Source organism: Oncorhynchus keta, chromosome 7 (genome assembly GCF_023373465.1).
Source record: "Oncorhynchus keta strain PuntledgeMale-10-30-2019 chromosome 7, Oket_V2, whole genome shotgun sequence".
NCBI lineage: Eukaryota > Metazoa > Chordata > Actinopteri > Salmoniformes > Salmonidae > Oncorhynchus > Oncorhynchus keta.
This window is the reverse complement of record NC_068427.1, coordinates 38,741,833-38,767,379: the sequence shown is the minus strand read 5'-3', so window position 1 is coordinate 38,767,379 and position 25,547 is coordinate 38,741,833. Positions and strand designations below refer to the sequence as shown.

The 25,547-nt window shown below is 39.2% G+C and overlaps 4 protein-coding genes across 5 annotated transcripts; 3 read left to right on the top strand and 1 right to left on the bottom strand.

The window, feature by feature from the left end:
* Positions 1–6,738: 6,738 nt before the first annotated feature.
* On the top strand, positions 6,739–8,402 carry LOC118386528 (gamma-crystallin M2-like). The gene is made up of 3 exons (XM_035774248.1): positions 6,739–6,876; positions 7,099–7,341; positions 8,058–8,402. Exons 1-3 carry the CDS (start codon positions 6,862–6,864, stop codon positions 8,331–8,333), a joined length of 534 nt encoding a protein of 177 aa, XP_035630141.1. The 5' UTR covers positions 6,739–6,861; the 3' UTR covers positions 8,334–8,402.
* A 5,287-nt stretch (positions 8,403–13,689) lies between these two features.
* Positions 13,690–14,841, top strand: LOC118386527 (gamma-crystallin M2-like). Its single transcript, XM_035774247.2, has 3 exons — positions 13,690–13,828; positions 13,984–14,226; positions 14,507–14,841. Exons 1-3 carry the CDS (start codon positions 13,820–13,822, stop codon positions 14,777–14,779), a joined length of 525 nt encoding a protein of 174 aa, XP_035630140.1. The 5' UTR covers positions 13,690–13,819; the 3' UTR covers positions 14,780–14,841.
* A 2,776-nt stretch (positions 14,842–17,617) lies between these two features.
* Positions 17,618–18,617, top strand: LOC118386526 (gamma-crystallin M1-like). Its single transcript, XM_035774246.2, has 3 exons — positions 17,618–17,691; positions 17,923–18,174; positions 18,286–18,617. The coding sequence occupies exons 1-3, from the start codon at positions 17,683–17,685 to the stop codon at positions 18,562–18,564; spliced, it is 540 nt and encodes a 179-aa protein (XP_035630139.1). The 5' UTR covers positions 17,618–17,682; the 3' UTR covers positions 18,565–18,617.
* Positions 18,618–21,661: 3,044 nt separating this feature from the next.
* On the bottom strand, positions 21,662–22,963 carry LOC118386525 (gamma-crystallin S-1-like). Of its 2 annotated transcripts, none has more exons than XM_052523318.1 (3): positions 22,853–22,963; positions 22,156–22,398; positions 21,662–22,034 (listed from the first exon to the last, which is right to left on the bottom strand). In XM_052523318.1, the coding sequence occupies exons 1-3, from the start codon at positions 22,859–22,861 to the stop codon at positions 21,732–21,734; spliced, it is 555 nt and encodes a 184-aa protein (XP_052379278.1). In that variant the 5' UTR covers positions 22,862–22,963; the 3' UTR covers positions 21,662–21,731. The 2 variants fall into 2 exon arrangements, with proteins under 2 accessions (XP_052379278.1, XP_035630138.1); XM_035774245.1 differs by having other exon boundaries at positions 21,662–22,010.
* Between the last annotated feature and the right edge of the window lie 2,584 nt (positions 22,964–25,547).

Below are 25,547 nucleotides of genomic sequence, written 5' to 3'. Positions count from 1 at the left end.
TAGTATAGCCGAATCGTATAGCCTAGTATAACTGTAAGGTTGCAAGTTCAAATCCCCGAGCTGACAAGGTACAAATCTGTCGTTCTGCCCCTGAACAGGCAGTTAATCCACTGTTCCTAGGCCGTCATTGAAAATAAGAATTTGTTTTTAACTGACCTGCCTAGTTAAATAAAGTTTTTTTTTTAAATAGCCTAATCTTACAGCCTTGTATAGCCTAATTTTACAGCCTTGTATATTCTAATTTTACAGCCTTGTATATCCTAATTTTACAGCCTTGTATATCCTAATTTTACAGCCTTGTATAGCCTAATTTTACAGCCTTGTATAGCCTAATTTTACAGCCTTGTGTAGCCTAATTTTACAGCCTTGTATAGCCTAATTTTACAGCCTTGTATAGCCTAATTTTACAGCCTTGTATAGCCTAATTTTACAGCCTTGTATATCCTAATTTTACAGCCTTGTATATTCTAATTTTACAGCCTTGTATATCCTAATTTTACAGCCTTGTATAGCCTAATTTTACAGCCTTGTATATCCTAATTTTACAGCCTTGTATATTCTAATTTTACAGCCTTGTATATCCTAATTTTACAGCCTAGTATATCCTAATTTTACAGCCTTGTATATCCTAATTTTACAGCCTTGTATAGCCTAATTTTACAGCCTTGTATATCCTAATTTTACAGCCTTGTATAGCCTAATTTTACAGCCTTGTATATTCTAATTTTACAGCCTTGTATAGCCTAATTTTACAGCCTTGTATATCCTAATTTTACAGCCTTGTATATCCTAATTTTACAGCCTTGTATATTCTAATTTTACAGCCTTGTATATCCTAATTTTACAGCCTTGTATATCCTAATTTTACAGCCTTGTATATTCTAATTTTACAGCCTTGTATATCCTAATTTTACAGCCTTGTATATTCTAATTTTACAGCCTTGTATATCCTAATTTTACAGCCTTGTATATCCTAATTTTACATATCTAATTTTACAGCCTTGTATATCCCATAGAAATAGACTAATTTTACATATCCTAATTTTACAGCCTAGTATATCCTAATTTTACAGCCTTGTATATCCTAATTTTACAGCCTTGTATAGCCTAATTTTACAGCCTTGTATATCCTAATTTTACAGCCTTGTATAGCCTAATTTTACAGCCTTGTATATCCTAATTTTACAGCCTTGTATAGCCTAATTTTACAGCCTTGTATATCCTAATTTTACAGCCTTGTATATCCCAATTTTACAGCCTAGTATATCCTAATTTTACAGCCTAGTATATCCTAATTTTACAGCCTAGTTGTAAAGGTTTTCTTGTGGTGAAGGAGAGGCGGACCAAAACGCAGCGTGGTTATATTGATTCATGTTTAATAAAAAAAAAAGATAAACACGAACACTACAAAACAATAAACGTGGAAAACCAAAAACAGCCCTATCTGGTGCAAAACACAGAGACAGGAACAATCACCCACAAAACCCAACACCAAACAGGCTACCTAAATATGGTTCCCAGGCAGAGACAACGACTAACACCTGCCTCTGATTGAGAACCATATCAGGCCAAACATAGAAATAGACAAACTAGACATGTAACATAGAATGCCCACTCAGATCACACCCTGACCAAACAAAACATAGAAACATACAAAGCAAACTATGGTCAGGGTGTGACAGTACCCCCCCCCCCTCCCCCAAGGTGCGGACTCCGGCCGCAAAACCTGAACCTATTGGGGAGGGTCTGGGTGGGCATCTGTCCGCGGTGGCGGCTCTGGTGCTGGACGTGGCCCCCACTTCACCATAGTTTTAGTCCACCACCTTGTCTGCTTCCGTGGCCTCCTAACCATGGCGACCCTACTAAATGACCCCACCGGACTTAGGGGCAGCTCGGGACAGTCTAATCCTACAGTCTAGACATATAGCCTAATCCTACAGCCTAGACATATCTGTGTGGGAACAGAGTATAAGGGGTGTAAAATATAATTATATGTGTTGACTGAACATGTAGTTAGTAGGCCATCAGCCTCAGTGCAGTGTTATCTGGTCTGTAATGATATGTGCTGCACTGGTGTCATGCAGTGCTACTCTGTATGTACAAACTGTATGAATCACTGAAGTATCAGACATTAATCAGCTATCAGATAGATTTTTATATTAAGGCTTTAAGACTTTGTCTGTTCCCACAGAGCAACATCATTCATCCCTTTACCTTGCCCTACCACCTGTTTGCAATGATGGGCTCGTTCAAGTATCAACCCCCCAGTGTTATCATATCACTAGTGGTTTCCTCTAAGTACCAACCCCCCAGTGTGTTATCATATCACTAGTGGCGCCCGGCAAATTTCACTGGCTGTTGGCGAGTTGGGACGCTAGCGTCCCGAACGATCCCAGAGAGGTTAACAAAAGTACTGAGTGGAGGGGAGCCTGGACATTTAGAAATTTGAAAACAAGACACGCGTCAGTGTATTGGATAACATTTTTCCAATTCAGGAGCTCAAACTTTTTGAGAATGTAACAGTGATGGCTATGGGGCTTCCTATCAAGCACTTTGAATGAATGGGTTTTAATGTTGTAAAGCAGGCCTGGGACAAAATCAGTAATATGTTAATTAGAGGAATTTCCTAGATTTGAAAAACAGTATTGTATCCAAGGGTAGCGCATGTTCAATTAAGTACATATAACCATTGAGGAAGTTATAAACTAATGATTGGAGGGAGTACAATGGAATTATCATTATTATTGTTGTAGTCAACGTTTGGGTTTCTGAATTGGTCTAGTATAATGAAATGCTGACCAAGTGGTTGTGTTTTTTTTCTGGGAAAGAAGTGTTTCATTGTCTCTCTTTGGAATGTTTTCTGGGGCTGTAAATCTTGGAGGGATCAAGTGAGATAGAGGCATATTTCTACCAAATTGAAAAGGCCTGGAAATGTTTTGTTTGTTTTTAACCTAGGAGTTGCCTTTGGGGTTGAGGAGATTTCCATTTTTCTAGAGCTACGATATCTTAATCTTAGGGCTGCAATCCCATTAACGGGATCGCTATGACAACAGCCAGTGAAAGTGCAGGGCGCCAAATTCAAAACAACAGAAATCTCATAATTAAAATTCCTCAAACATACATGTATTTTATACCGTTTTAAAGGTAATCTTGTTGTTAATCCCACCACAGGGTCCGATTTCAAATAGGCTTTACAGCAAAAGCACCACCAACTCACAGAAAAATACAGCCATTTTCCAGCCAAAGAGAGGAGTCACAAAAAGCACAAATAGAGATAAAATGAATCACTAACCTTTGATGATCTTCATCAGATGACACTCATAGGACTTCATGTTACACAATACATGTGTGTTTTGTTTGATAAAGTCCATATTTATAGAACGAAATCTGAGTTTACATTGGCGCGTTACGTTCACTAGTCCCAAAAACATCCAGTGATTTTGCATAGCCACATCAATTTGACAGAAATACTCATCATAAATATTGATGATAATACAAGTGTTACACATGGAATTATAGATATTACATCTCCTTAATGCAACCGCTGTGTCAGATTTTTAAAAACTTTACGGAAAAAGCAAACCATGCAATAATCTAAAAATATCCGCCATGTTGGAGTCAAAAGAAATCAGAAATAATTTGTAGGTCGCTCTGGATAAGAGCGTCTGCTAAATGACTTAAATGTAAATGTAAATAACATTATAAATATTCCCTTATCTTTGAGGATCTTTATCAGAATGCACTCCCAGTAATCCTAGTTCCACAATAAATGTTTGATTTGATTTGTTCGATAATGTCCATGATTTATGTCCACTTTTGTTAGGGCGTTAGGTACACAAATCCAAACGCTCGTGCAGGTCCAGCCGAACGTTGGGCGAAAAGTTTAAAACGTTATATTACAGGTCGTAGAAACATTTCAAACTAAGTATAGAATCAATCTTTAGGATGTTTTTATCATAAATCTTCAATAATGTTCCAACCGGAGAATTCCATTGTCTGTAGAAAAGCCATGGAACCCACTTCCTGTTTGGATTTCTTGTCATGTTTTTGCCTTCCATATGCATTCTGTTATACTCACAGACATCATTCAAAAAGTTTTAGAAACTTCAGAGTGTTTTCTATGCAATACTAATAATAATATGCATACAGTATGTTAGCAACTGGGATCGAGGAGCAGGCCGTTTACTCTGGGCACCTCTGGGCACCTTTCATCCAAGCTACTCAATACTGCCCCTGCAGCCATAAGAAGTTAAAGGGTACACACACACATGGAATTTTAGAAGTTTTATTTTCTGAGTTTTAATTAAATTATTTTGATACGGGAATGTTCCGGGAACCTGTAGAAAATGTTTGACGGTTTTTCTTTAATTTGTCTAATATAGTAAGAAACACTTCTTTGAAGGGATGGTATGACTTTTGACCTCTATGATGGCTTTCCTTTGTGGTCTGATCAGGGCCATTTGGATAATGAATTTAAGTTCATTTGTGATACTGATTTTAAGGTCATTTGTGTAGTTGATAATTATGATGGAGTTTATAGTTCTTTGACATATTTGTAATTTGAACCAATGAGAAGGAAGAAAGGGCATAGCCTTCGACAAAGAGTAGACTTCCTTAAGTCTCTCTTCCTATGGCCATAAGGGTACAATCATTTTTCTTTGTGGAGGTTCAGAGTAGTGATTTTGATCTGATTATGCTATTGTTTTATCTTTTGAGCAGTAGTAGTATTTTTTATACAATACTCTCATGGAGAATGATGGGTTAAAAATGGGGCGAAGGTGGGTTAATAAAAAACTGTCTTAAGGTTATTTGGAAACTCCCACTAGTTTGACTTAAGTAATGTTTAGTAATCTAGCAACATTTTATTTTCCCTTAGCTGTTGTTGAATGCAGTGTAATAAATTTAACACAACAAGGCTGTGAAATTGATATGATAGTATTATTATATTTTGTTGTTGAATAAGGTTATAAAGTTAGCAAGAATAAGTTTAATAATAATAGACTTATGTTAAGTATTAAGGACATATTCTGAGCCAACAGGACAGGGATATATGACATCTGCGGGGATCCAGGATCATTGAGAGTATCGAGATAAACTTAATCAAACTATTAATATTCTTAGGGATTACTACCATAGACAAAAAATCCATGAGTTCAGACAGGGAGACATATAATCAATATTCGGAAACAGAACCCATATTTGATACTGACTGTTATAAGAAAGAGCGACAGACAGATAGAAGGAAGGGCAGACGGAGAAGTCCTCTCCCCACTGCTGAGACCTTGACGGTTTGGGAGTAGCATGAGGAAAGAAGATAGAAGGAAGGGCAGACGGAGAAGCCCTCCACACACTGCTGAGACCTTGATGGTTTGGGAGTAGCAGGAGGAGAGAAGATAGAAGGAAGGGCAGATGGAGAAGCCCTCCCCACACTGCTGAGACCTTGATGATTTGGGAGTAGCAGGAGGAGAGAAGATAGAAGGAAGGGCAGATGGAGAAGCCCTCCCCCACACTGCTGAGGGTTCCAAAAGGGTTCCAAAAGGGTTCTTCAGCTATCCCCATAGGAGAACCCTTTTCAGTTCCAGGTAAAAACCCTTTTTCATACATTGAACCCAAAAGGGTTCTACCTGGAACCAAAAAGGGTTCTTCAAAGGGTTCTCCTACGGGGATAGCCGAAGAATCCTTTTAGGTTCTAGATAGCACCCTTTTTTGGTGCAGGAAAATCAGAAAATGGGTCAGAAAGAGGTTCCATTCAATCAATCATGTACTACTGAACATACCCTGCTCTCAATTAATTGAACGTTGTGGCCAGCTCCTCTGCGGCTAGCCAGGAGTCATGGTGGGACAATAACTCTTTGAATATTCACCCCGGACATCAGGCTCAGTGATAGGATATACAAAATCTCATAAAGCCATCTTGCAATCATTTGAGTGATACAATCACTCAAGTTAAGAGATTGTATACCCCACCCTCACTGCACATGAATGGATCATCTCATTTCCTGTTCTTGGTATAAAACACAAACATAAAAGGATTGAGAAAGTACAAATTTAATTAGAGAAGATGTCGAAACAAACCTGAACAACATGATGGGATTTAACAAATACCTAGAAGAGGAAACTTATTACAAAGCCTACAGTCAAAAATGATACTTTCAAATTGGAATATCTTCAGACAAAAACAATGTTCACAATGTTAAAATGCCTTTCATTGATGTGGCATGTTCATTTGATTAGATTCTTGAAAAACGTAATAAAGTAATATTGACAAACCTATTGAATAGACCAATACTTATCAATGATGACTATATCATTTGATCACATGATGGTAGCAAGTCTCTGGGCCTATTCTTGACCAATGATACACTCTTAGAAATTAAGTATTGTCCCCACAGGAGAACCCTTTATGCTACTGTAAATTGATAATTACCATGTGTTTATTCTACAAAGATGCATAAACTAGGCTAAGTTCATACAAATAGTATTATTTGTTAATTTCGTGGCCCGTGTATTGGCTCTCTAACATGTACTGTAGCTGACAACGACTGTATAATGAATATGGCGTTGATAGGTTTTTTGCTGATGCAGTGCAGTGAGTGTATCAGACTGGTATACAGTAGTGTTTTGGGAGAATTGTGATGAACATGAGGGATAGAACAATAACTGGTTACACACGGCCATTCATACATCAACAGACCCCCACCATTGAAACATCATCACCATGACTGAGGGATATATTTGAATGACAATACTTTATGCTGTGCAATCACACAGCTGCCCTGTGTGTGTTATTTTTTTAAATAAAAGACAGTGCTGAACTGAGGGACATTGAGCACTGAGCTGTCACCCCCATCCACCGCCAACATGACTATGGGAAAGGTAAGATAGAAGTCCATGGTTTTACAACTTTTCAGATGAAATCTAAACAATTTTACAATGATATTTTACAATATTTCAATATTTCAATTTCCCCTTAGTTTTACATGCACAGTTTCTACAAATAGATCAGATAATACAACCAGTTTAGCAGACAGATCTCATGCAGTTTAGTAGTCCTGTCATTTTAGAGATAATGATATTCTGTGATGTGATTGTTTGCAGATAATCTTCTACGAGGACAGGAACTTCCAGGGTCGCTCTCATGAGTGTAACAGCGACTGTGCCGACCTGCACTCCTACTTCAACCGCTGCAACTCCCTCAGGGTTGAGAGCGGCTGCTTCATGGTCTACGAGCGCCCTAACTACATGGGAAACCAGTACTTCGTGAGGAGGGGAGAGTACCCCGATAACCAGCGAATGATTGGCATCAACGACTGCATCAGGTCCTGCCGTATGATCCCCATGGTGAGTAACAAGGTTTGAAATGCATCTGCAGTTGTACAGTTGCCAAGGCAGCAGCTACTCTTCCAGTTATATACCATTTGAAACATTACATGTCATAACCCTTTTCACAACACACTAAGCTGAAGGAAAGTCATTGTTTTTCACTGAATGATTTAAATATCTGGCATACATTTTCTATTCTTTATAGTCGAGCCAAAGTCATAACCAGATACATTTGAATACTGCAATTATATTTACATTTATTTTATTGATTCATTTTGATTTACTAGGATGTGCGTAAATGAGCTACCTGCATATAACATGTAGCTGCCATGAGATAAATCAGTCATACATTTGTTGAATATAACATACATCTAAATTTCAACGAAAGCCTCAGCAACATTTACCTCTAAATGTACCATTATATTTAATTAAATGTAAGAAATATACAAATTGAGTATACAGAAACCATATAATATCTATGTAATGACCATGTAACTATGTAATGACTATGTAATAACTATGCAGTAACAATGTAGTAACTATGTAATAACTATGCAGTAACCATGTAGTAACTATGTAATAACTATGCAGTAACCATGTAGTAACTATGTAATAACTATGCAGTAACCATGTAGTAACTATGTAATAACTATGCAGTAACCATGTAGTAACTATGCAGTAACTATGTAATAACTATGTAATGACTATATAACACCTGTTTGATTCCGTTACAGCATCGCGGCAACTACAAAATGAGAATGTACGATCGTCCTGACATGGGCGGCCAGATGAACGAGCTGAGCGACGACTGCCCCAACGTCCAGGACCGTTTCCGTATGTCCGACATCAACTCCTGCAACGTGATGGACGGCCACTGGCTGATGTACGACCAGCCCAACTACAAGGGAAGGCAGTACTATGTGAGGCCCGGTGAGTACAGGAGGTTCAGCGACTGGGGAGGCCAGAACCCCAAGATCGGCTCCCTCAGAAGGATCACCGACTTCAACTAAACCACAGCGCCATTTTAAACTATCAACTGTCACTCTGTCCACAATAAACTTTGATTCCTAATCAAAAACCTTTTCTGTTTCTTCTCATCTTTTCATTGAGATTGGTATATTCTCAAAACTCAATCCCATTGCTTGAGTCCCTCACTGGTGACAATTCACACAAAGTTCAATAAACCTCTTTACACAGTCTAAATACGTTTATTGGTAGAGCATTTGAGATATATAATTGATCTTGTTCTACAGTAGGCTCTGGATATCTAAATCCTACACAAATAATTACAGCACCACAACCATTTATGTTCCATGTTGGATATCAAAACACCTAATCATTACTAGAATATTTGTTTGTTCTGATAACTCATGTCAAAAAGTACAGATTGATCACTAAACCCCACATTATATGTGAGAAAAATGCATTTATTGGCAAAATAATGCAAGCAGACAAAGCGTGAGCCGCTCTCTCCCTGTTTTGGGGCCCATAAGGGATTAGCCAGATGTTCATGTATTGTGGTTGAATTTATCCATACCATGATGCTAAAAGAAGTAGACTCTATGCAGTAGTTCTGACTGGAGAACGTAGTGAATTTGAGGCATCACATCAATAACGGTGAGTGCACCTGTAAATCCTACATTCACATTCATAGTTGCAGTCACATTGTCCTACTGGAATACAATTATTATTTATTAATATACATATTAAATATGAATATGAATATTAATGCTAATTGTACAGACCAGAATGTAGATATATGTTAATTACTACCTTTGCTTTCTCTGTACATTTAACATTTACATTTAAGTCATTTAGCAGACGCTCTTATCCAGAGCGACTTACAAATTGGTGCATACACCTTATGACATCCAGTGGAACAGCCACTTTACAATAGTGCATCTAAATCTTTTAGGGGGGTGAGAAGGATTACTTACCCTATCCTAGGTATTCCTTGAAGAGGTGGGGTTTCAGGTGTCTCCGGAAGGTGGTGATTGACTCCGCTGTCCTGGCGTCGTGAGGGAGTTTGTTCCACCATTGGGGGGCCAGAGCAGCGAACAGTTTTGACTGGGCTGAGCGGGAACTGTACTTCCTCAGTGGTAGGGAGGCGAGCAGGCCAGAGGTGGATGAACGCAGTGCCCTTGTTTGGGTGTAGGGCCTGATCAGAGCCTGGAGGTACTGAGGTGCCGTTCCCCTCACAGCTCCGTAGGCAAGCACCATGGTCTTGTAGCGGATGCGAGCTTCAACTGGAAGCCAGTGGAGAGAGCGGAGGAGCGGGGTGACGTGAGAGAACTTGGGAAGGTTGAACACCAGACGGGCTGCGGCGTTCTGGATGAGTTGTAGGGGTTTAATGGCACAGGCAGGGAGCCCAGCCAACAGCGAGTTGCAGTAATCAAGACGGGAGATGACAAGTGCCTGGATTAGGACCTGCGCCGCTTCCTGTGTGAGGCAGGGTCGTACTCTGCGGATGTTGTAGAGCATGAACCTACAGGAACGGGACACCGCCTTGATGTTAGTTGAGAGCGACAGGGTGTTGTCCAGGATCACGCCAAGGTTCTTAGCGCTCTGGGAGGAGGACACAATGGAGTTGTCAACCGTGATGGCGAGATCATGGAACGGGCAGTCCTTCCCCGGGAGGAAGAGGAGCTCCGTCTTGCTGAGGTTCAGCTTGAGGTGGTGATCCGTCATCCACACTGATATGTCTGCCAGACATGCAGAGATGCGATTCGCCACCTGGTCATCAGAAGGGGGAAAGGAGAAGATTAATTGTGTGTCGTCTGCATAGCAATGATAGGAGAGACCATGTGAGGTTATGACAGAGCCAAGTGACTTGGTGTATAGCGAGAATAAGAGAGGGCCTAGAACAGAGCCCTGGGGGACACCAGTGGTGAGAGCGCAGACAGATTCTCGCCATGCCACCTGGTAGGAGCGACCTGTCAGGTAGAACGCAATCCAAGCGTGGGCCGCGCCGGAGATGCCCAACTCGGAGAGGGTGGAGAGGAGGATCTGATGGTTCACAGTATCGAAGGCAGCCGATAGGTCTAGAAGGATGAGAGCAGAGGAGAGAGAGTTAGCTTTAGCAGTGCGGAGCGCCTCCGTGATACAGAGAAGAGCAGTCTCAGTTGAATGACTAGTCTTGAAACCTGACTGATTTGGATCAAGAAGGTCATTCTGAGAGAGATAGCGGTAGAGCTGGCCAAGGACTGCACGCTCAAGAGTTTTGGAGAGAAAAGAGAGAAGGGATACTGGTCTGTAGTTGTTGTACCTGCTATTGCTGAAAGATGAGAATCAGACTTTTATAAAGCAGTTTTGTTCTTATGATCTTATTTACATGGCATATTTAATGATATATGAATATAGGATTAGGATTATATAGGATTATTTTCAAGAATGCAAATAAGATAAAGATATATCATAATTCATAATAAGGATATACTGTAACATAACCAAGGAAATTAAAACCATATGAAGGAACCAGATCATTCTCTGGTTAGATGCTGAGTTTAATGAGCAATATCTGAGTTAATGAGCAAATGCTGAGTTAACTGTAAGGCAATATCTCAATATTTATAAGGACAATATTTCTTACCCTGCATTTTGTCTTCATCAAGCGACTACCTAATGTGAGTTATCTTGAGAATTCCTTAGCATGCCAATAAACCAAACTGACTCTCTGCTCCACTTATAGTCTTTGTAGCGGTACCACATATTGACACACTTTTTAGCCCTAACATAAAGCCAAGTAATAAATCAATAAGATGTGGGGTAAGACAAGACATGACAGATCCTAACATTCAACAATGTTCATGTAGAAGTTCCAAAAGTAAAGTAATCTTGTTTCACAGTCAATTAGTAAATCAATAAGATGTGGGTCAAGACATGACAGATCCTAACATTCAACAATGCTCACGAAGAAGTTCCAAAAGTAATGTATAAGATAAATACTGTTTAGGTCACACAATCATTTATGTACAGCCATCCGGGCTACAGGTAGCCTAGTGGTTAAGAGCATTGGGCCAGTAACTGAAAGATCACTGGTTTGAATCCCTAAGCCGACGAGGTGAAAAATATGTTGATGTACCCTTGAGCAATGCACTTAACCCGAATTGGTTGCCAGGATCCTGATGAGAGTGCGGAAATACCATCACATCCCCACCTTCCTGGCATCTCTGCACAGGCTCCCTTTCTCATTCCAGATTAAATTCCAAAACCTCCTGCAGACTTTCCAGTGTTTTCATGGCAATGCCACTCCTTATCTCAAAGAACTGCTCTTCCTTCATAACCCCAACCTCAGGTCAAGGAGTAGCCTGGTCCTCCACGCTCCCAGGACCAAGCTCTGCTCCTTGAGGGATCGGGCATTCAGCTTGACCGCTCAGAGCTTCTGGAATGCCCTCTCAGACCACCTGAGGGCACCACTGACTCTGGGCTCCTTTAAAATGGGCCTAAAGACCTTTCTCTTTAGGAAGGCTTTGTGTTGAGAGCTGTGCTCCTTGTTGTCCTAGCGTCAGCTGGGTTCTTTGTGTCAATTTGTTTAATTGTGTAAAAAAAAAAAACGATTTTCTTTTCTTTTTTCTTTTATGCACTTTGAGATGATTCTTTATAATAAAAACTGCTTTACAAATGTAATACATTTTTATTCTTAATTACTCCTGTAAGTTGCTCTGGATAAGAGTGTCTACTAAATGACTAAAATGCAATGTCCTGGCAGCCTTCAGGAAGTGAGATGGAAAAGTTTCCTACTTCTTTGTTCAGTGCAAGAACCCAGTCTATGAATGAGTTCGTTATGGGCAGATGAACTAACTACAGGCGACAACAAAACATGGCCAATAACTAGACATTCTTCTAGTTTCCTTGGCTTGTGAGGTGAGGTACAACTGGACCCTTCCTAACTAAATTATAACTACTTCAACGACGGCATTTCATCCATCTTTGGCCACTGGGTTTAGCCTAAAGTCAGACATTATTTTATATTCTATCCTCAACTCCACATTCCCATTAAACAACAGTTTTTTTTAAAAGTTGTGAACTACGAGGTTCTAACATATACTGATTTCACCGTAGAACTCGCAGTCCTTCTATGGAACAACAATGAGCATTTAGGAATAATTAAATGGCGTTTGATGTTTTTGATCGGGACTTCACAGGTACTATTTGTGATTAAAATGTTTTTAAAAGTGTTATGGGGTACATTTTCACTAACCTTTCCATCAGCCTGCCAAAATAACTCAAATGTTTCTATATTGTCCAGTATCATGTATACTTAACGATGTATAATCAGTAGATTCTATGATCGAATGGACTGTTATAAAAAAAAACTATTTTATATAAACTTTGCTTCATTTCTTGGCTGTTATTGATCTAGGCCTACAGCATAGCCAACTACCGTTAACTAGAGAGCCATGTAATGGTCATGAAATTACATTCTGCTTTCCAGCACAATGCCATTGTTAATGTTTATGCAAAACACGTAAACACAGAGGTGATTGGCATTTCTGGGGATAAAGGGATGACACAAACAAATAGTTTGTTAACCATGTAAAAGCAAACTGTAATTAGTCAAGGATGATCATGGGAACAGCGTTAGCTTAGCAGGCCAATAAGGAAGATGTTTTGGACTGTCCTTGGCAGTGGATATGGTAAGTTATGGTATGGATAGTGAAGAAAGGCTAGAATGTGGCAAAAAAAAATGTAAAACTCACTTGAATTCTTCTGACTTCAGCGAGCAGAAGTGCACTAGTAATGGTAAAGGTGGTGGTGGTGGTTGGTAATAATGTAGTTGTAGTAAAATGTGTTCGTAATCATGTTGGTGCTGTGATTAATGTTCAGTAAGTAGCCTATGACACATTGGATGTTGACACATCACGTACTGTAAATACTCCATGTGTTGCAAGCAGGATGTCATTTTTTGGACTGTACTCATTTGCATAAAATGGGTTGAGAATTCAAATGAGATTGCATAGTGAATGGCTAGGCTAGTGCAATACAGAATCCTTGGGACGTACCTACCCTGAACCCTAAACTTAACCCTTACCCTCACCATAACCATAACCATAACCATAACCCTTACCTAACCCTGACCTTAATCCCTACCTTAACCATTTTAAATGTCAACTTCAGTGGGGTAAAGTCAGGGTTGGGACGTCCCAAGGATCCAGGATAGCAAGGACCTGAATGGCTACCTCTAGTGTTACGCACCATATTTAATGCTAAAGGGCTGTTCCATATTGTTCTGTACCTATTGTCTATTGGACGTGTGGATACCATACTAGTCTTTTCCTTTGTCTATGCATGTCAAAACATCAAACCAGTAATTATTTATCCTGTTTTTTCAAATACAAATCCATATTTCTCACCCAATGTTGTTCTCCAACAAAAAGGAAAACATGTGCCAGTACCCTGAATTATAACTATGTGAGCATTTGAATAACAATACTTTGTTTGTCAAGAGGTAGTATAAAAAGCTCTGAAAACATGTGGAATCTCTCCAACGGAGACCATGGGCAAGGTAGGACTTTTTCCCTGTGCTATTGAACTGTAAACTCTGACCATTTTACTCCCTTGTCTGCTATATAATGTGCTCAGTATATGCTGTATAGTGGGTCCCACCCCACCTATATCAGCCCAAAGTGAAATTTATCATTGGAATTTCTTGATTTGCAGATTACATTTTACGAGGACAGGAACTTCCAAGGTCGTAGTTATGAGTGCAGCAATGACTGCACAGACCTGCACTCCTACTTCAGCCGTTGTAACTCCATCAGGGTGGATAGTGGCTGTTTTATGATCTATGAACGCCCCAACTACATGGGTCACCAGTATTACATGAGGAGGGGAGAGTATACTGATTACCAGCGTTGGATGGGCTTCAGCAGCTGTATCCGATCATGTCGTATGATTCCAATGGTAAGTTCTGACTGGGTATGGATGTCTTACTGAGACATAGGAAGGTACCTGAAAATGATTATCAAGACAAGAGAGTTGGAGCAAGGATAAGAACATCATTTATTTATCTTTATCTTTATCTACATCATCTCTGTTTTATGATTTAGATTCATGAGCTTCCTAGAACTATCCAGGAAATGGATTTTGATATTTAATGCCACCTTGCCATTATATTATCCATCTACTCTCTGTACGGTATCAACTGGATGCCATTTTGATTGCTCTTTCTTTTGCTCCACAGTACCGGGGTTCATATAGGATGCGAATCTACGAGAAGGCCGATTTCAGTGGTCACATGATGGAATTCATGGATGACTGTCCCTGTGTGTCTGATCGTTTCCACCACCGCCACATCTACTCCTGTAATATCATGAATGGCTTCTGGATCTTCTACGAGTATCCCAACTACCGGGGTCGACAGTACTTCCTGAGAACCGGAGAGTACAGGAGATACCGTGAATGGTGTGCCACCTGCGCCATTGTAGGCTCTTTCAGACGGGTCACTGACTTTTAGCCATCCTGCTCAAGCACTTGCTGTAAATACATGCTTAGTTATTAAAATGGTTGAATTTTTAACCCCTTTGTGTACGAATGATCTCTGACTTGTTTACATTTTCATTATTGAAATAACTAATATTCATTAAATGTTCACTGTATCTATGTGGTTTTAAGTTGATATAAAATGACACTAACAAGAATGATTAAATGAAGGCCATGTCATTACTTGTGCGAACAATTATCAACTACCACTTTGTTAAGGCCTTGCATCCAGTATCTCATATATTGACCAATAAGAGTACTTACTATGGCACTTACTGCATTAAAACCTGAAATTAGAGTACTTACTATGGCACATACTGCATTCAAACCTGAAAACATACACCACTCATCTGGAGGTCACTGTTTTCAGTTTTCAGTGACAGAAAGTTGTAAAAAATACTATGGCTACTAGACTTTCGGAGGCTGAAATCAAATGGCCTTAACTACCATAAGTGACTGTCTAAGGAATGGCTTCTTAAACTTTTCCAGCTCAAGACCCAAATAAGAAATTCACCGTCCTCCTGTGACCCAATTCGCCCCCCAACGACCCAAACTTATAAAAACGGTGTGTGATTATAAGTGTATTCTGATAACTCACGAGCCCCCTTTCACATGCCCAGGGGCCACTTTTGGTCCCGACACATAGTTAAAGAAAAGCCCTGGTCTAAGGAGTCAGGCATGACACCATCATGCATAGAAGGAATGTAATGTCATGTAATATTTGTAATTGTATATAACTGCCTTAATGTTGCAGGAATGCAGATTAGTGGAAAGTATAACTGAGAAAATATAAGTTGAACACTGTTCTCTAGCATTAACAAACTAGTAATAAATAAATACAATTATTAAGCATTTAAAGTAATTTGTAATATATTTATGAGCATATATAAATATTTACAAACATTTATAATGGCTGATTCATGAAAGTTATTATAAAGTGGTACCAAACGTGGTTTGTGCGAAGGGACTGCCTAAAAAGAAAGACATTCCAGTATAGTTAATTAAAAATATATATTTTCACATATAAAGAAAACCACACATCTAGGAACATATAGAAAATCACCTTAAACAATACGCAGTTATGTATTAAAAGACAAAACAAAACATAAAGACCATAATTACCATCAACATGAGTTGAGCTATCACTTCAATCATCCAACTTGTGATCACTGGGCAAGTAATACCAAAGATTGGACCCTATGCATCTCTGCTTGGCACTCAGCAGTAAAGAGATAGATTGCAGCAGACTAGGGTCCTGTCCAGGAGGTGTACTTGTATATCAAGCTGCCTCATTCTACAGAAACAGGATTAGCTCCTGCTCCGATGAGCCGATCCGGCTCCCATTAGCCGAGGCTCATGCTACTTGGTAATTTACTTATTACCTCAATCAGAACTAAATAATATGATATTAATTCTTAACCATTATTGTAATAACCATGATACGTCAACCCTGGTGGACAGAAATGTTTGATGTAGAAGGGTTTGGCAAATATTCAAACAATTATATGAGGAAATTAAAAGATAAAAAAACATTCATTCTGGTCTCAGCAAAATCAGAAATCAGCATTATATCATTTTAGTAATCAGTAATGAATTAATTGTGAGATGAATAGAAAATGACATACGTGCATCGCTACATACAGTATATTGTATAAAATGACATACGTGCATCGCTACATACAGTATATTGTATAAAATGACATACGTGCATCGCTACATACAGTATATTGTATAAAATGACATACGTGCATCGCTACATACAGTATATTGTAGAAAATGACATACGTGCATCGCTACATACAGTATATTGTAGAAAATGACATACGTGCATCGCTACATACAGTATAATGTAGAAAATGAAAGTGACATGAGAGAAATAAGTAAGTCAATTGTAAAAGCACATGCATACTTCCTATGCAATTGTCACATATACACCAGCCCCTATCAGTCCCCGGCATCTTTTTGAACTGAAGGAAGTACATGCACTTGTGTCTTGAAGGTGTGATGGTTGTCATTGTAAATCAATCACCCATCAGAACCAATTCTAATATTCAATTCATTAAACAACAATTATTCAATTAATTTTACAAACATTTATCAGCACACTATCCAGTGGATAAATGACAAATACAATTTACAGGCAGGTGAAACAATAATTTCCTTTAAAAAAAACATTGTCCCGTACATCAGATATGTGTAGTGAGTGTGTTGTTTTATAGGGTCAACCATAGCAAGAAAGCACCAATGCTCAAGTGCACTTCGACAGATTTGTCACCTTGTCAGGTTTTCAAACCAACTACCTTTCGTATACTGGACCAACACTCTAACCGCTAGGCTACCTTTCCACTCAGTTATCAATAAGAATCTATAGTTGCATGTTATAAAATTATTATTTGAAGGACATGAAATCATTATAAAAGTGATGTCCAAACATGACCAGTATGTATACTCTACTAGATTGAGGACATCATAAAATTGCTTATTTTTTTTACTATAACTGTAAAAGTAGCTGTAATATTTGTCTCTATCTGTTCAACAGGGATGTGTACTGTAAATCAACCTCATCTCAGGTTCTCTACTGTACATCCTCGATTACCAGACCACAATGAATGAAAAGAACATTCTTACTGATACGCGTACACAAAAGTTATGCTTATAATGTAACCAACAACACAGGTCATCCCTGCCAGAAATGTATGGATGAACACCTTTGTTACAATTCATAGGCCGTGATCAGCAAAAGCCGTCATACTGCTCAATCATCACCTTTGGACATTTGAATAACAACAAACCTTGGCCCTCTGGTTTCTGTATAAAATTACCACAGAGTGATGGTAGAAGTACAAGCTGATCTACTGTCAACCACCAACCACCAACATGGGCAAGGTAATCTGAGCAGACTCACAGTAGCTACATGTAGGCTACAGTTTTATAATAGTGAAATGTACATCCTATATTCTGTAAATATAATAGTACAGAACTATTACAGAAACATTAGCTATGTGTTACAGGAATCAGTAATCCAATATTACCCGTGTCTAAAAGTAAAATGACCGTACAGTACATGCTTTATGCCATTTCAGGAACAAAACAAATATGTCCCTCCTTTTCCTATAGATTACCTTCTACGAGGACAGGAACTTCCAGGGCCGCTCCTATGAGTGTATGAGCGACTGCCCCGACATTTCCTCCTACATGTCCCGCTGCCAGTCCTGCAGAGTGGAGAGTGGCTGCTTCATGGCGTACGAGCGCGCCAGCTTCATGGGCCAGCAGTTCTTCATGAGGAGGGGAGAGTACCCTGACATGCAGCGCATGATAAGCATGGGCATGATGTTTGACAACATCCGGTCCTGTAGAATGATCCCCCAGGTAAGACACCTTATCTCACGTTTATACATCATTGTGCAATTTCCTATTTTAGGATGAACAACTTTCAAAGAACATAAACATCCTACATTAATGTAAATAAATGCATTACAGCACAGAGGATCCTTCAGGATGAGGATCTACGAGAGGGAGAACTTCGGAGGTCAGATGCACGAGATGATGGACGACTGTGACTCCATCCAGGAGCGTTACCGTATGTCCGATTGCCAGTCCTGCAACGTGATGGACGGCCACTGGCTGATGTACGAGCAGCCCCACTTCAGAGGCAGGCAGATGTACATGAGGCCTGGAGAGTACAGGAGCTTCAGAGAGATGGGCATGAGTGGCATGAAGTTTATGAGCATGAGGCGTATCAATGATATGTGCAATTAAATGTATTTAATTGTTCAAGGTAATAAAATAATTGAAGATCTTTCATAACTAAATTGTCTGTCTGATTTTCATCTACTGGTATTCAGCTTCAGTCAAAACAAATTGCACACCATATTTAACATCACTGAAGCTTTGTAAATAGGTGACAGGTAGCCTAGTGGTTAAGAGCATTGAGCCATTAACTGAAAGGTCGCTGGTTTGAATCCCCGAGCCGACTAGTTGACAAATCTGTCAATGTGCCCTTGAGCAAGGCGTTTAACCCTAATTGCTCGTGTAAGTCGCTCTGGATAAGAGTGTCTGGTAAATTTTACCACAGTGATTACATGACAACGTGCTGTAAGTAGTATGGTGCAACTCTTTTACATTGTGCAAGCTGCACTCCAAGTTTCAGGTCATACCTGAATGTTTTTGTGACGTTTTTAAAGACTTTAAGGTACACTAAAAATGATTTAAAGAAGGGGGTTATTAGTTATTTATTTCATAGATAATTATAGTAGAATGGATGAAATAATGTGCTTGTCTTTTAGCTGGTTGCCTGAGCTTGCATGGCTCCACTGGTATTAATTTCAGTAGTACTCAATAACATTGCAATCATACATGAGATCACTATTTCGCACGCGCCAAAATAACAATCCCATAATTTCAAACATATGTGTTATAAATGTTTATTTATCTGCTCTATGAACTATAAGTTCACATTTGATAAACTAATTATTGCCACTTATTAAATGCCTTTAAGTACACCTTAAGAACATGTTAATGGAGACAACTGGAAGACGCCTTAATTAATTGTAATTCTTTAACTATATATATTTTTATTTTGGTTAATATATTGTGTATCGACAGTGGGAGACATACATGACAGATGAGAACGTCGGGATTCGTAACCCCGTTTCCAGTGGGTATGCCTGGTCTGGAATGGGTAGCTCTACCACTAGGCCAGACACTGTTACGTTCCATACAATTCTAAAGGGACTAAAATATTCCTATGAGGAGTACCTAATTACCCAGAGTGCTTATGGCACACATCACATGGGAGGATGATGCCTTTATGTCTCAACTCAAGGCCCACAACTGTGGATGTAGCTTTGCATATCAAAGAAATAGCATACCATATTTATGTTACTAAGGGACAGCATACACGAAGGCCTAAATCCTAACCTCAGGACCATGTGCTAAACTCAATTTACTTTTGTGAATTGAGATCAAATGAAGATTCTGTTAAGATTCTGGCCAAAAAGAACATCAGGAACATCAAATTAAACTTTGATTTGTCATCTAACTGTACAAATAGATATTGGTCTGATTAGTAGGCTATAAAATAAAATAAATAAATAAATAAATAAAATACAATAAACCAGTTGAGAACATGTCCTCAAATTCCAACCAAGTTTTCAAGTCTATTTAGAGTAATAAAACGTGTTGGGTTGCGGATTGTCTGGAAAATGTGGTCCTTCTGTAGCTCAGTTGGTAGAGCATGGCGCTTGTAACGCCAGGGTAGTGGGTTCAATCCCCGGGACCACCCATACGTAGAATGTATGCACACATGACTGTAAGTCGCTTTGGATAAAAGCGTCTGCTAAATGGCATATATTATTATTATTATTATTATTAAAATTAGTGTGAGATATCGGCGTATTTATGTTAATTTCAAAATGGGAATAGAGGGAGGTTGAAGAGCAAGAAGGAAAATGTGCTCAGAACAGTTCTAGTGTTATGTGTGTTTGCGACCGACTGGTTACCAATCTCCACAGTTTAAGCTTGCTGAGATAATACCTTGGCATTAGCTAGGGGAGCTAAAGCAAGTGTTCAGGTCTCTGGCAAGGTTACTTATCAAGCCAGTCTAGTTGACAGAGTGTGGTTCATGATGATGAAGAACCAAATTTGAATAGAGAAATAATTTTTTGAAATAGAGATACTATTGTGTAGAGGTAGTTATACAGTTGGGAATATACATTTATTTTATACAGTATCCAGAAACAACTGTTATGTTGTGCAGAATTGTGCTTGATGTACACATTTTTATTGAATGAGTCTTTGTATTCTCTCCGTCACTCACATTGAGGTATTGAGAGTTGCTTTTGCGCAACAATTGTGCAGGTGTTCATATCTTGGTGATGAGATAAAAAACAGTGTTCTTTTTGAGTCTGATTCTAGTGGGGTTAACACCAGTGGGATTTAAATTGACCCCACCTACAGATAGTAAAATAAGTGTTGTTTGAATCACAGCAGAATCAACACCACATGGGGTTGTTGTTTCCCCCTGTACATATCCCTGCTACTGTTATGTTACTGCTGCTCTTTAATTATTTGTTATTCTTATCTCCTACTTTTTTTAGATGTTTTCTTAAAACTGCATTGTTGGTTAATGATATCTCTGTCACTAGCAAATACAGTCATGGGTGGTACTAGAATCTCAAAAATTAGCTCTAAAAGCACCCTGGGAAATAAATATGAAAATAACACTTTAACCCTAAAGTGTAAAAAAAAAAAAAACAAGTTACTGCAAGACCACAGGTGTTAATTACCCAACACTGAGAAAGTGTAACAGCATCAGCTCTAATAAAGTGTTAATTACCCAACACTGAGAAAGTGTAACAGCATCAGCTCTAATAAAGTGTTCATTTTAAGTCAGAAAGTGCAACACCCCCGTGGTGTTAGGGACACAACGCTCTTGAGGGGTTAGTTCATCAACCTTTTGAAAAGTGTTGGTTTTACACAATTTCGGTGGGTCACAGTTCACACTAAGAAAGTGTTACATTTAACACAGTGGGTGTTAAAATTCTGATCTCAAATTATGTTTTTTTTGGTCTTACTTTGGAAGTAAAATTATTTTAGGAGAGTGAGGTAAACATTCTTACGTCTTTGGATAAATAGCTTGAAAATTGAAACCATTATTTTATTGACTATAATTTTGTATTTGGACGATGAATATGACCATCAGTTTTCTCTCAAAATGACATAATAAGACGTAAAACTATTAAATGCCTCGATTCAACAAATGTGTTGGAACCTTTCATGGTGTATACTAGGTTATAGGGACAATAGGTAGCATGTTTTCATACTTATTGCGTGAACACTATAGAAGACAATAGGATTGCAGGTGGACCTAACTTTATTTAATTTAAATGTTAGGCTCAGTTTCATGTTGACGATGTATTTGCCTGTCAGTTTGGGTGAGCAACAGCACGTCTGATTGAACCAATCCTTGAATTGATGGCTCCCCAGTCACTGTATCTCCTGTACTCGCCAGGCCTCAGGAGGTACTGCCTGCCTCTGTAGTTGGGATGCTCATAGAAGAGCCAATACCCCTCCATAACATTGCAGGAGTGGATATCATTGTACTGGAATCGATCATAGAGGGAGGGGAGGTCATCGGCAAACTCCAACATCTGACCGCCAAAGTCAGAGCGCTCGTAGATTCTCATCTTGTGAGCTCCCTGATTCTGAGGACAAGGGAGATAAGACAGCTACGTTCATTCAGTTTATTTACTATTAAGTTTCAAGTTTCATTTTTATTTACCATGTTTATTACTACCTACATCAATGATGGGTTAACTTGTATACCAGGAAAGAGGAATATGGGCTCACTTGAGGAATCATGCGGCAGGATTTCACACAATCATTAAAGCCCATCCAGCGCTGGTAGTCGGGATACTCTCCCCTTCTCAGAAAGTATTGGTAGCCCATGTAGTTTGGCCGCTCATAGACCATCCAGCTACCGCTCTCCACTTGTATGGAGTTACAGCGGCTGAAATGGGTGTGCAGGTCGGCACAGTCGACGCTGCACTCATAGGAGCGACCCTGGAAGTTCTTGTCCTCGTAGAAGATTATCTAAAAATAGTAATGGAAGTAAACATGCTTACAGGTGTAGGATCTTAATTTTATCATTCTTTTGTTGCTGAGAATTTTCAAGCACCAAGCTTCGTGATTTACATAAATTCTCTGCAAATCCACACTAACACATGGTTATATTAACAGTATGGCACTTTTTATGTAGCCCACTTTTTGCCAGCTAATAGCCTAACCACCAATTAAGCTGCATTATGGACTAAATGTTCAAAACCTGTTGCTGCAGGATTATTTTGCCGTGACAATGTAGGTCAAATTAAGATCCTACATCTGTATGAACAATGGAAATAACATGTGTATGGCTGGTAAAACAACCCCATTCAGTTCAACGCAAAGGATCTCTCGCAGGTGTTCATTGTTCTGTGTTTTGTCAGACAAACAGTGAACAAGAACGTGCGACGGGACAGAATATGTGCAGCGAAACAACAATCCTTACCTTTCCCATTGTGTTGGCTAAATTTGGTCACACTGCAACACTGACTAGGCGAACCATGGCCCTTTTTATACCCTCTAGTAATAGAGACATTGATATGTTGATCAATTAACTTTAGATGTCAGCCTTTTTGAAAAGACAGTACGGCTGCCAAACTACAAAAGACAGTTGTTTTTCTTTGTCAGCAGGGTGAATGACCTTTTTGTTCCGTACACAAAGGCTTCAATGGTGCTAATTAACCCCTCATGTAATAGACATGTGTTTATCAGTGGCAAAACAAGATCTAGTAACTTAAAGAACGAATGACAGAATACCCAACCCAAAGCTGATGACAGAATACCCAACCCAAAGCTGATGACAGAATACCCAACCCAAAGCTGATGACAGAGTACCCAACCCAAAGCTGATGACAGAATACCCAACCCAAAGCTGATGACAGAATACCCAACCCAAAGCTGATGACAGAATACCCAACCCAAAGCTGATGACAGAATACCCAACCCAAAGCTGATGACAGAGTACCCAACCCAAAGCTGATGACAGAATACCCAACCCAAAGCTGATGACAGAATACCCAACCCAAAGCTGATGACAGAATACCCAACCCAAAGCTGATGACAGAATACCCAACCCAAAGCTGATGACAGAATACCCAACCCAAAGCTGATGACAGAATACCCAACCCAAAGCTGATGACAGAATACCCAACCCAAAGCTGATGACAGAATACCCAACCCAAAGCTGATGACAGAGTACCCAACACAAAGCTGATGACAGAATACCCAACCCAAAGCTGATGACAGAATACCCAACCCAAAGCTGATGACAGAATACCCAACCCAAAGCTGATGACAGAATACCCAACCCAAAGCTGATGACAGAATACCCAACCCAAAGCTGATGACAGAATACCCAACCCAAAGCTGATGACAGAATACCCAACCCAAAGCTGATGACAGAGTACCCAACCCAAAGCTGATGACAGAATACCCAACCCAAAGCTGATGACAGAGTACCCAACCCAAAGCTGATGACAGAATACCCAACCCAAAGCTGATGACAGAATACCCAACCCAAAGCTGATGACAGAATATCCAACCCAAAGCTGATGACAGAGTACCCAACCCAAAGCTGATGACAGAATACCCAACCCAAAGCTGATGACAGAATACCCAACCCAAAGCTGATGACAGAATATCCAACCCAAAGCTGATGACAGAGTACCCAACCCAAAGCTGATGACAGAATACCCAACCCAAAGCTGATGACAGAATACCCAACCCAAAGCTGATGACAGAATACCCAACCCAAAGCTGATGACAGAATACCCAACCCAAAGCTGATTTATCGAGCATTTATTTGATCTTTAAAAGTAAGCTCTCACAGATACACATGAATTGATTTATGTGATTCACCTTTCACTGGAGTGAATGTAAAATATGATCAGATGTGCACAAATATCACCATTATTGTTTGACATGTACTACTTTCTGAATCTCTAGCTACATACAAATATAATCCATTAACATTTCAAACACACTGCAAAATATAATAACAATATGATGGACTATAAGAAAAGGACAGATTTGACTACCCTTGCCTGGTGGTTTCCGTACTGTTTCAGGGGTGAGGTTTTGGAATATGTCCAGTCAACTTGTGCTCGTGCCACCTCTGGTCTCAGTTGATCCACAGCCAAGTGAGGGGCTTCTGGTGTGGCCAACAACCCAGGTCATGTGATTGACTGTATTGCTAGAATTTTACACTATAGTCACCAGGAGAGTGACTCTAGTGGCCAGCAGGAGAGTGACCTTGAATATTTACATTGGGACTAATTTTGACTGTAATGAATGGCTGCTTCCCGATTCTCCAGTCATTTCCAGAAGTGCGTAATGAAACCTGAATGACTGTGAATTGGAACAGGACAAACTGTTCAACAGTACCACCATGGTCACTACTCACATATTCAAATAGCAAACTGCTTCCACAACACATTGTGATTCCTCTCTGCAACAACTGTCAGCTGATAGACAATCACAAGTTGGTATCAAGGTAGTTTGATGTTAAAAATGCAATTGAGAGAGATTGCGGTTCCACTTTTTTTGTATTAAAATATTAATGTCTATGACTACAAAAGAAGCCAAAAGAGTATTTTGCTTTCAAGGTAAGGAAACATACATGTAGTGACTACAGCTGCAGAACCTAGGCCAAATTCCCCAGGCTATTAGGCAATGCCAGATCTTGTGATGGTTGACGGCTTTATTCTAGTTGGATAATCGTTATTTAAATGTTTCTGTAGCAGTTGATACCTGAGCTCTCTGCTTCCTAATGCACACCATTAAAATGCATCACGACATGGTACTGTATATAAACAATGTGTTTGTTATTCATTACATCTAATTGGCCTATTTTTGACATGTTATTTAGTATTAGTCAACACTTTGTTTATTAGAAATGTATACATATCTACATTATGCTTATTGACATTATACATATCTACATTATGCAGATCTACATTATGCATATCTACATGATGCATTATGTATATCTACATATACATTATGATATTCAAATTGTATGTGATATAAAATATAAAATAAATGATATGTATATAAAATATAATTTATTATTTAGAAATCATAATAGCATCCCAGTCTTTGGATGAGTCTAACATCTATAAGGATTGCATCGAATGGTTTAG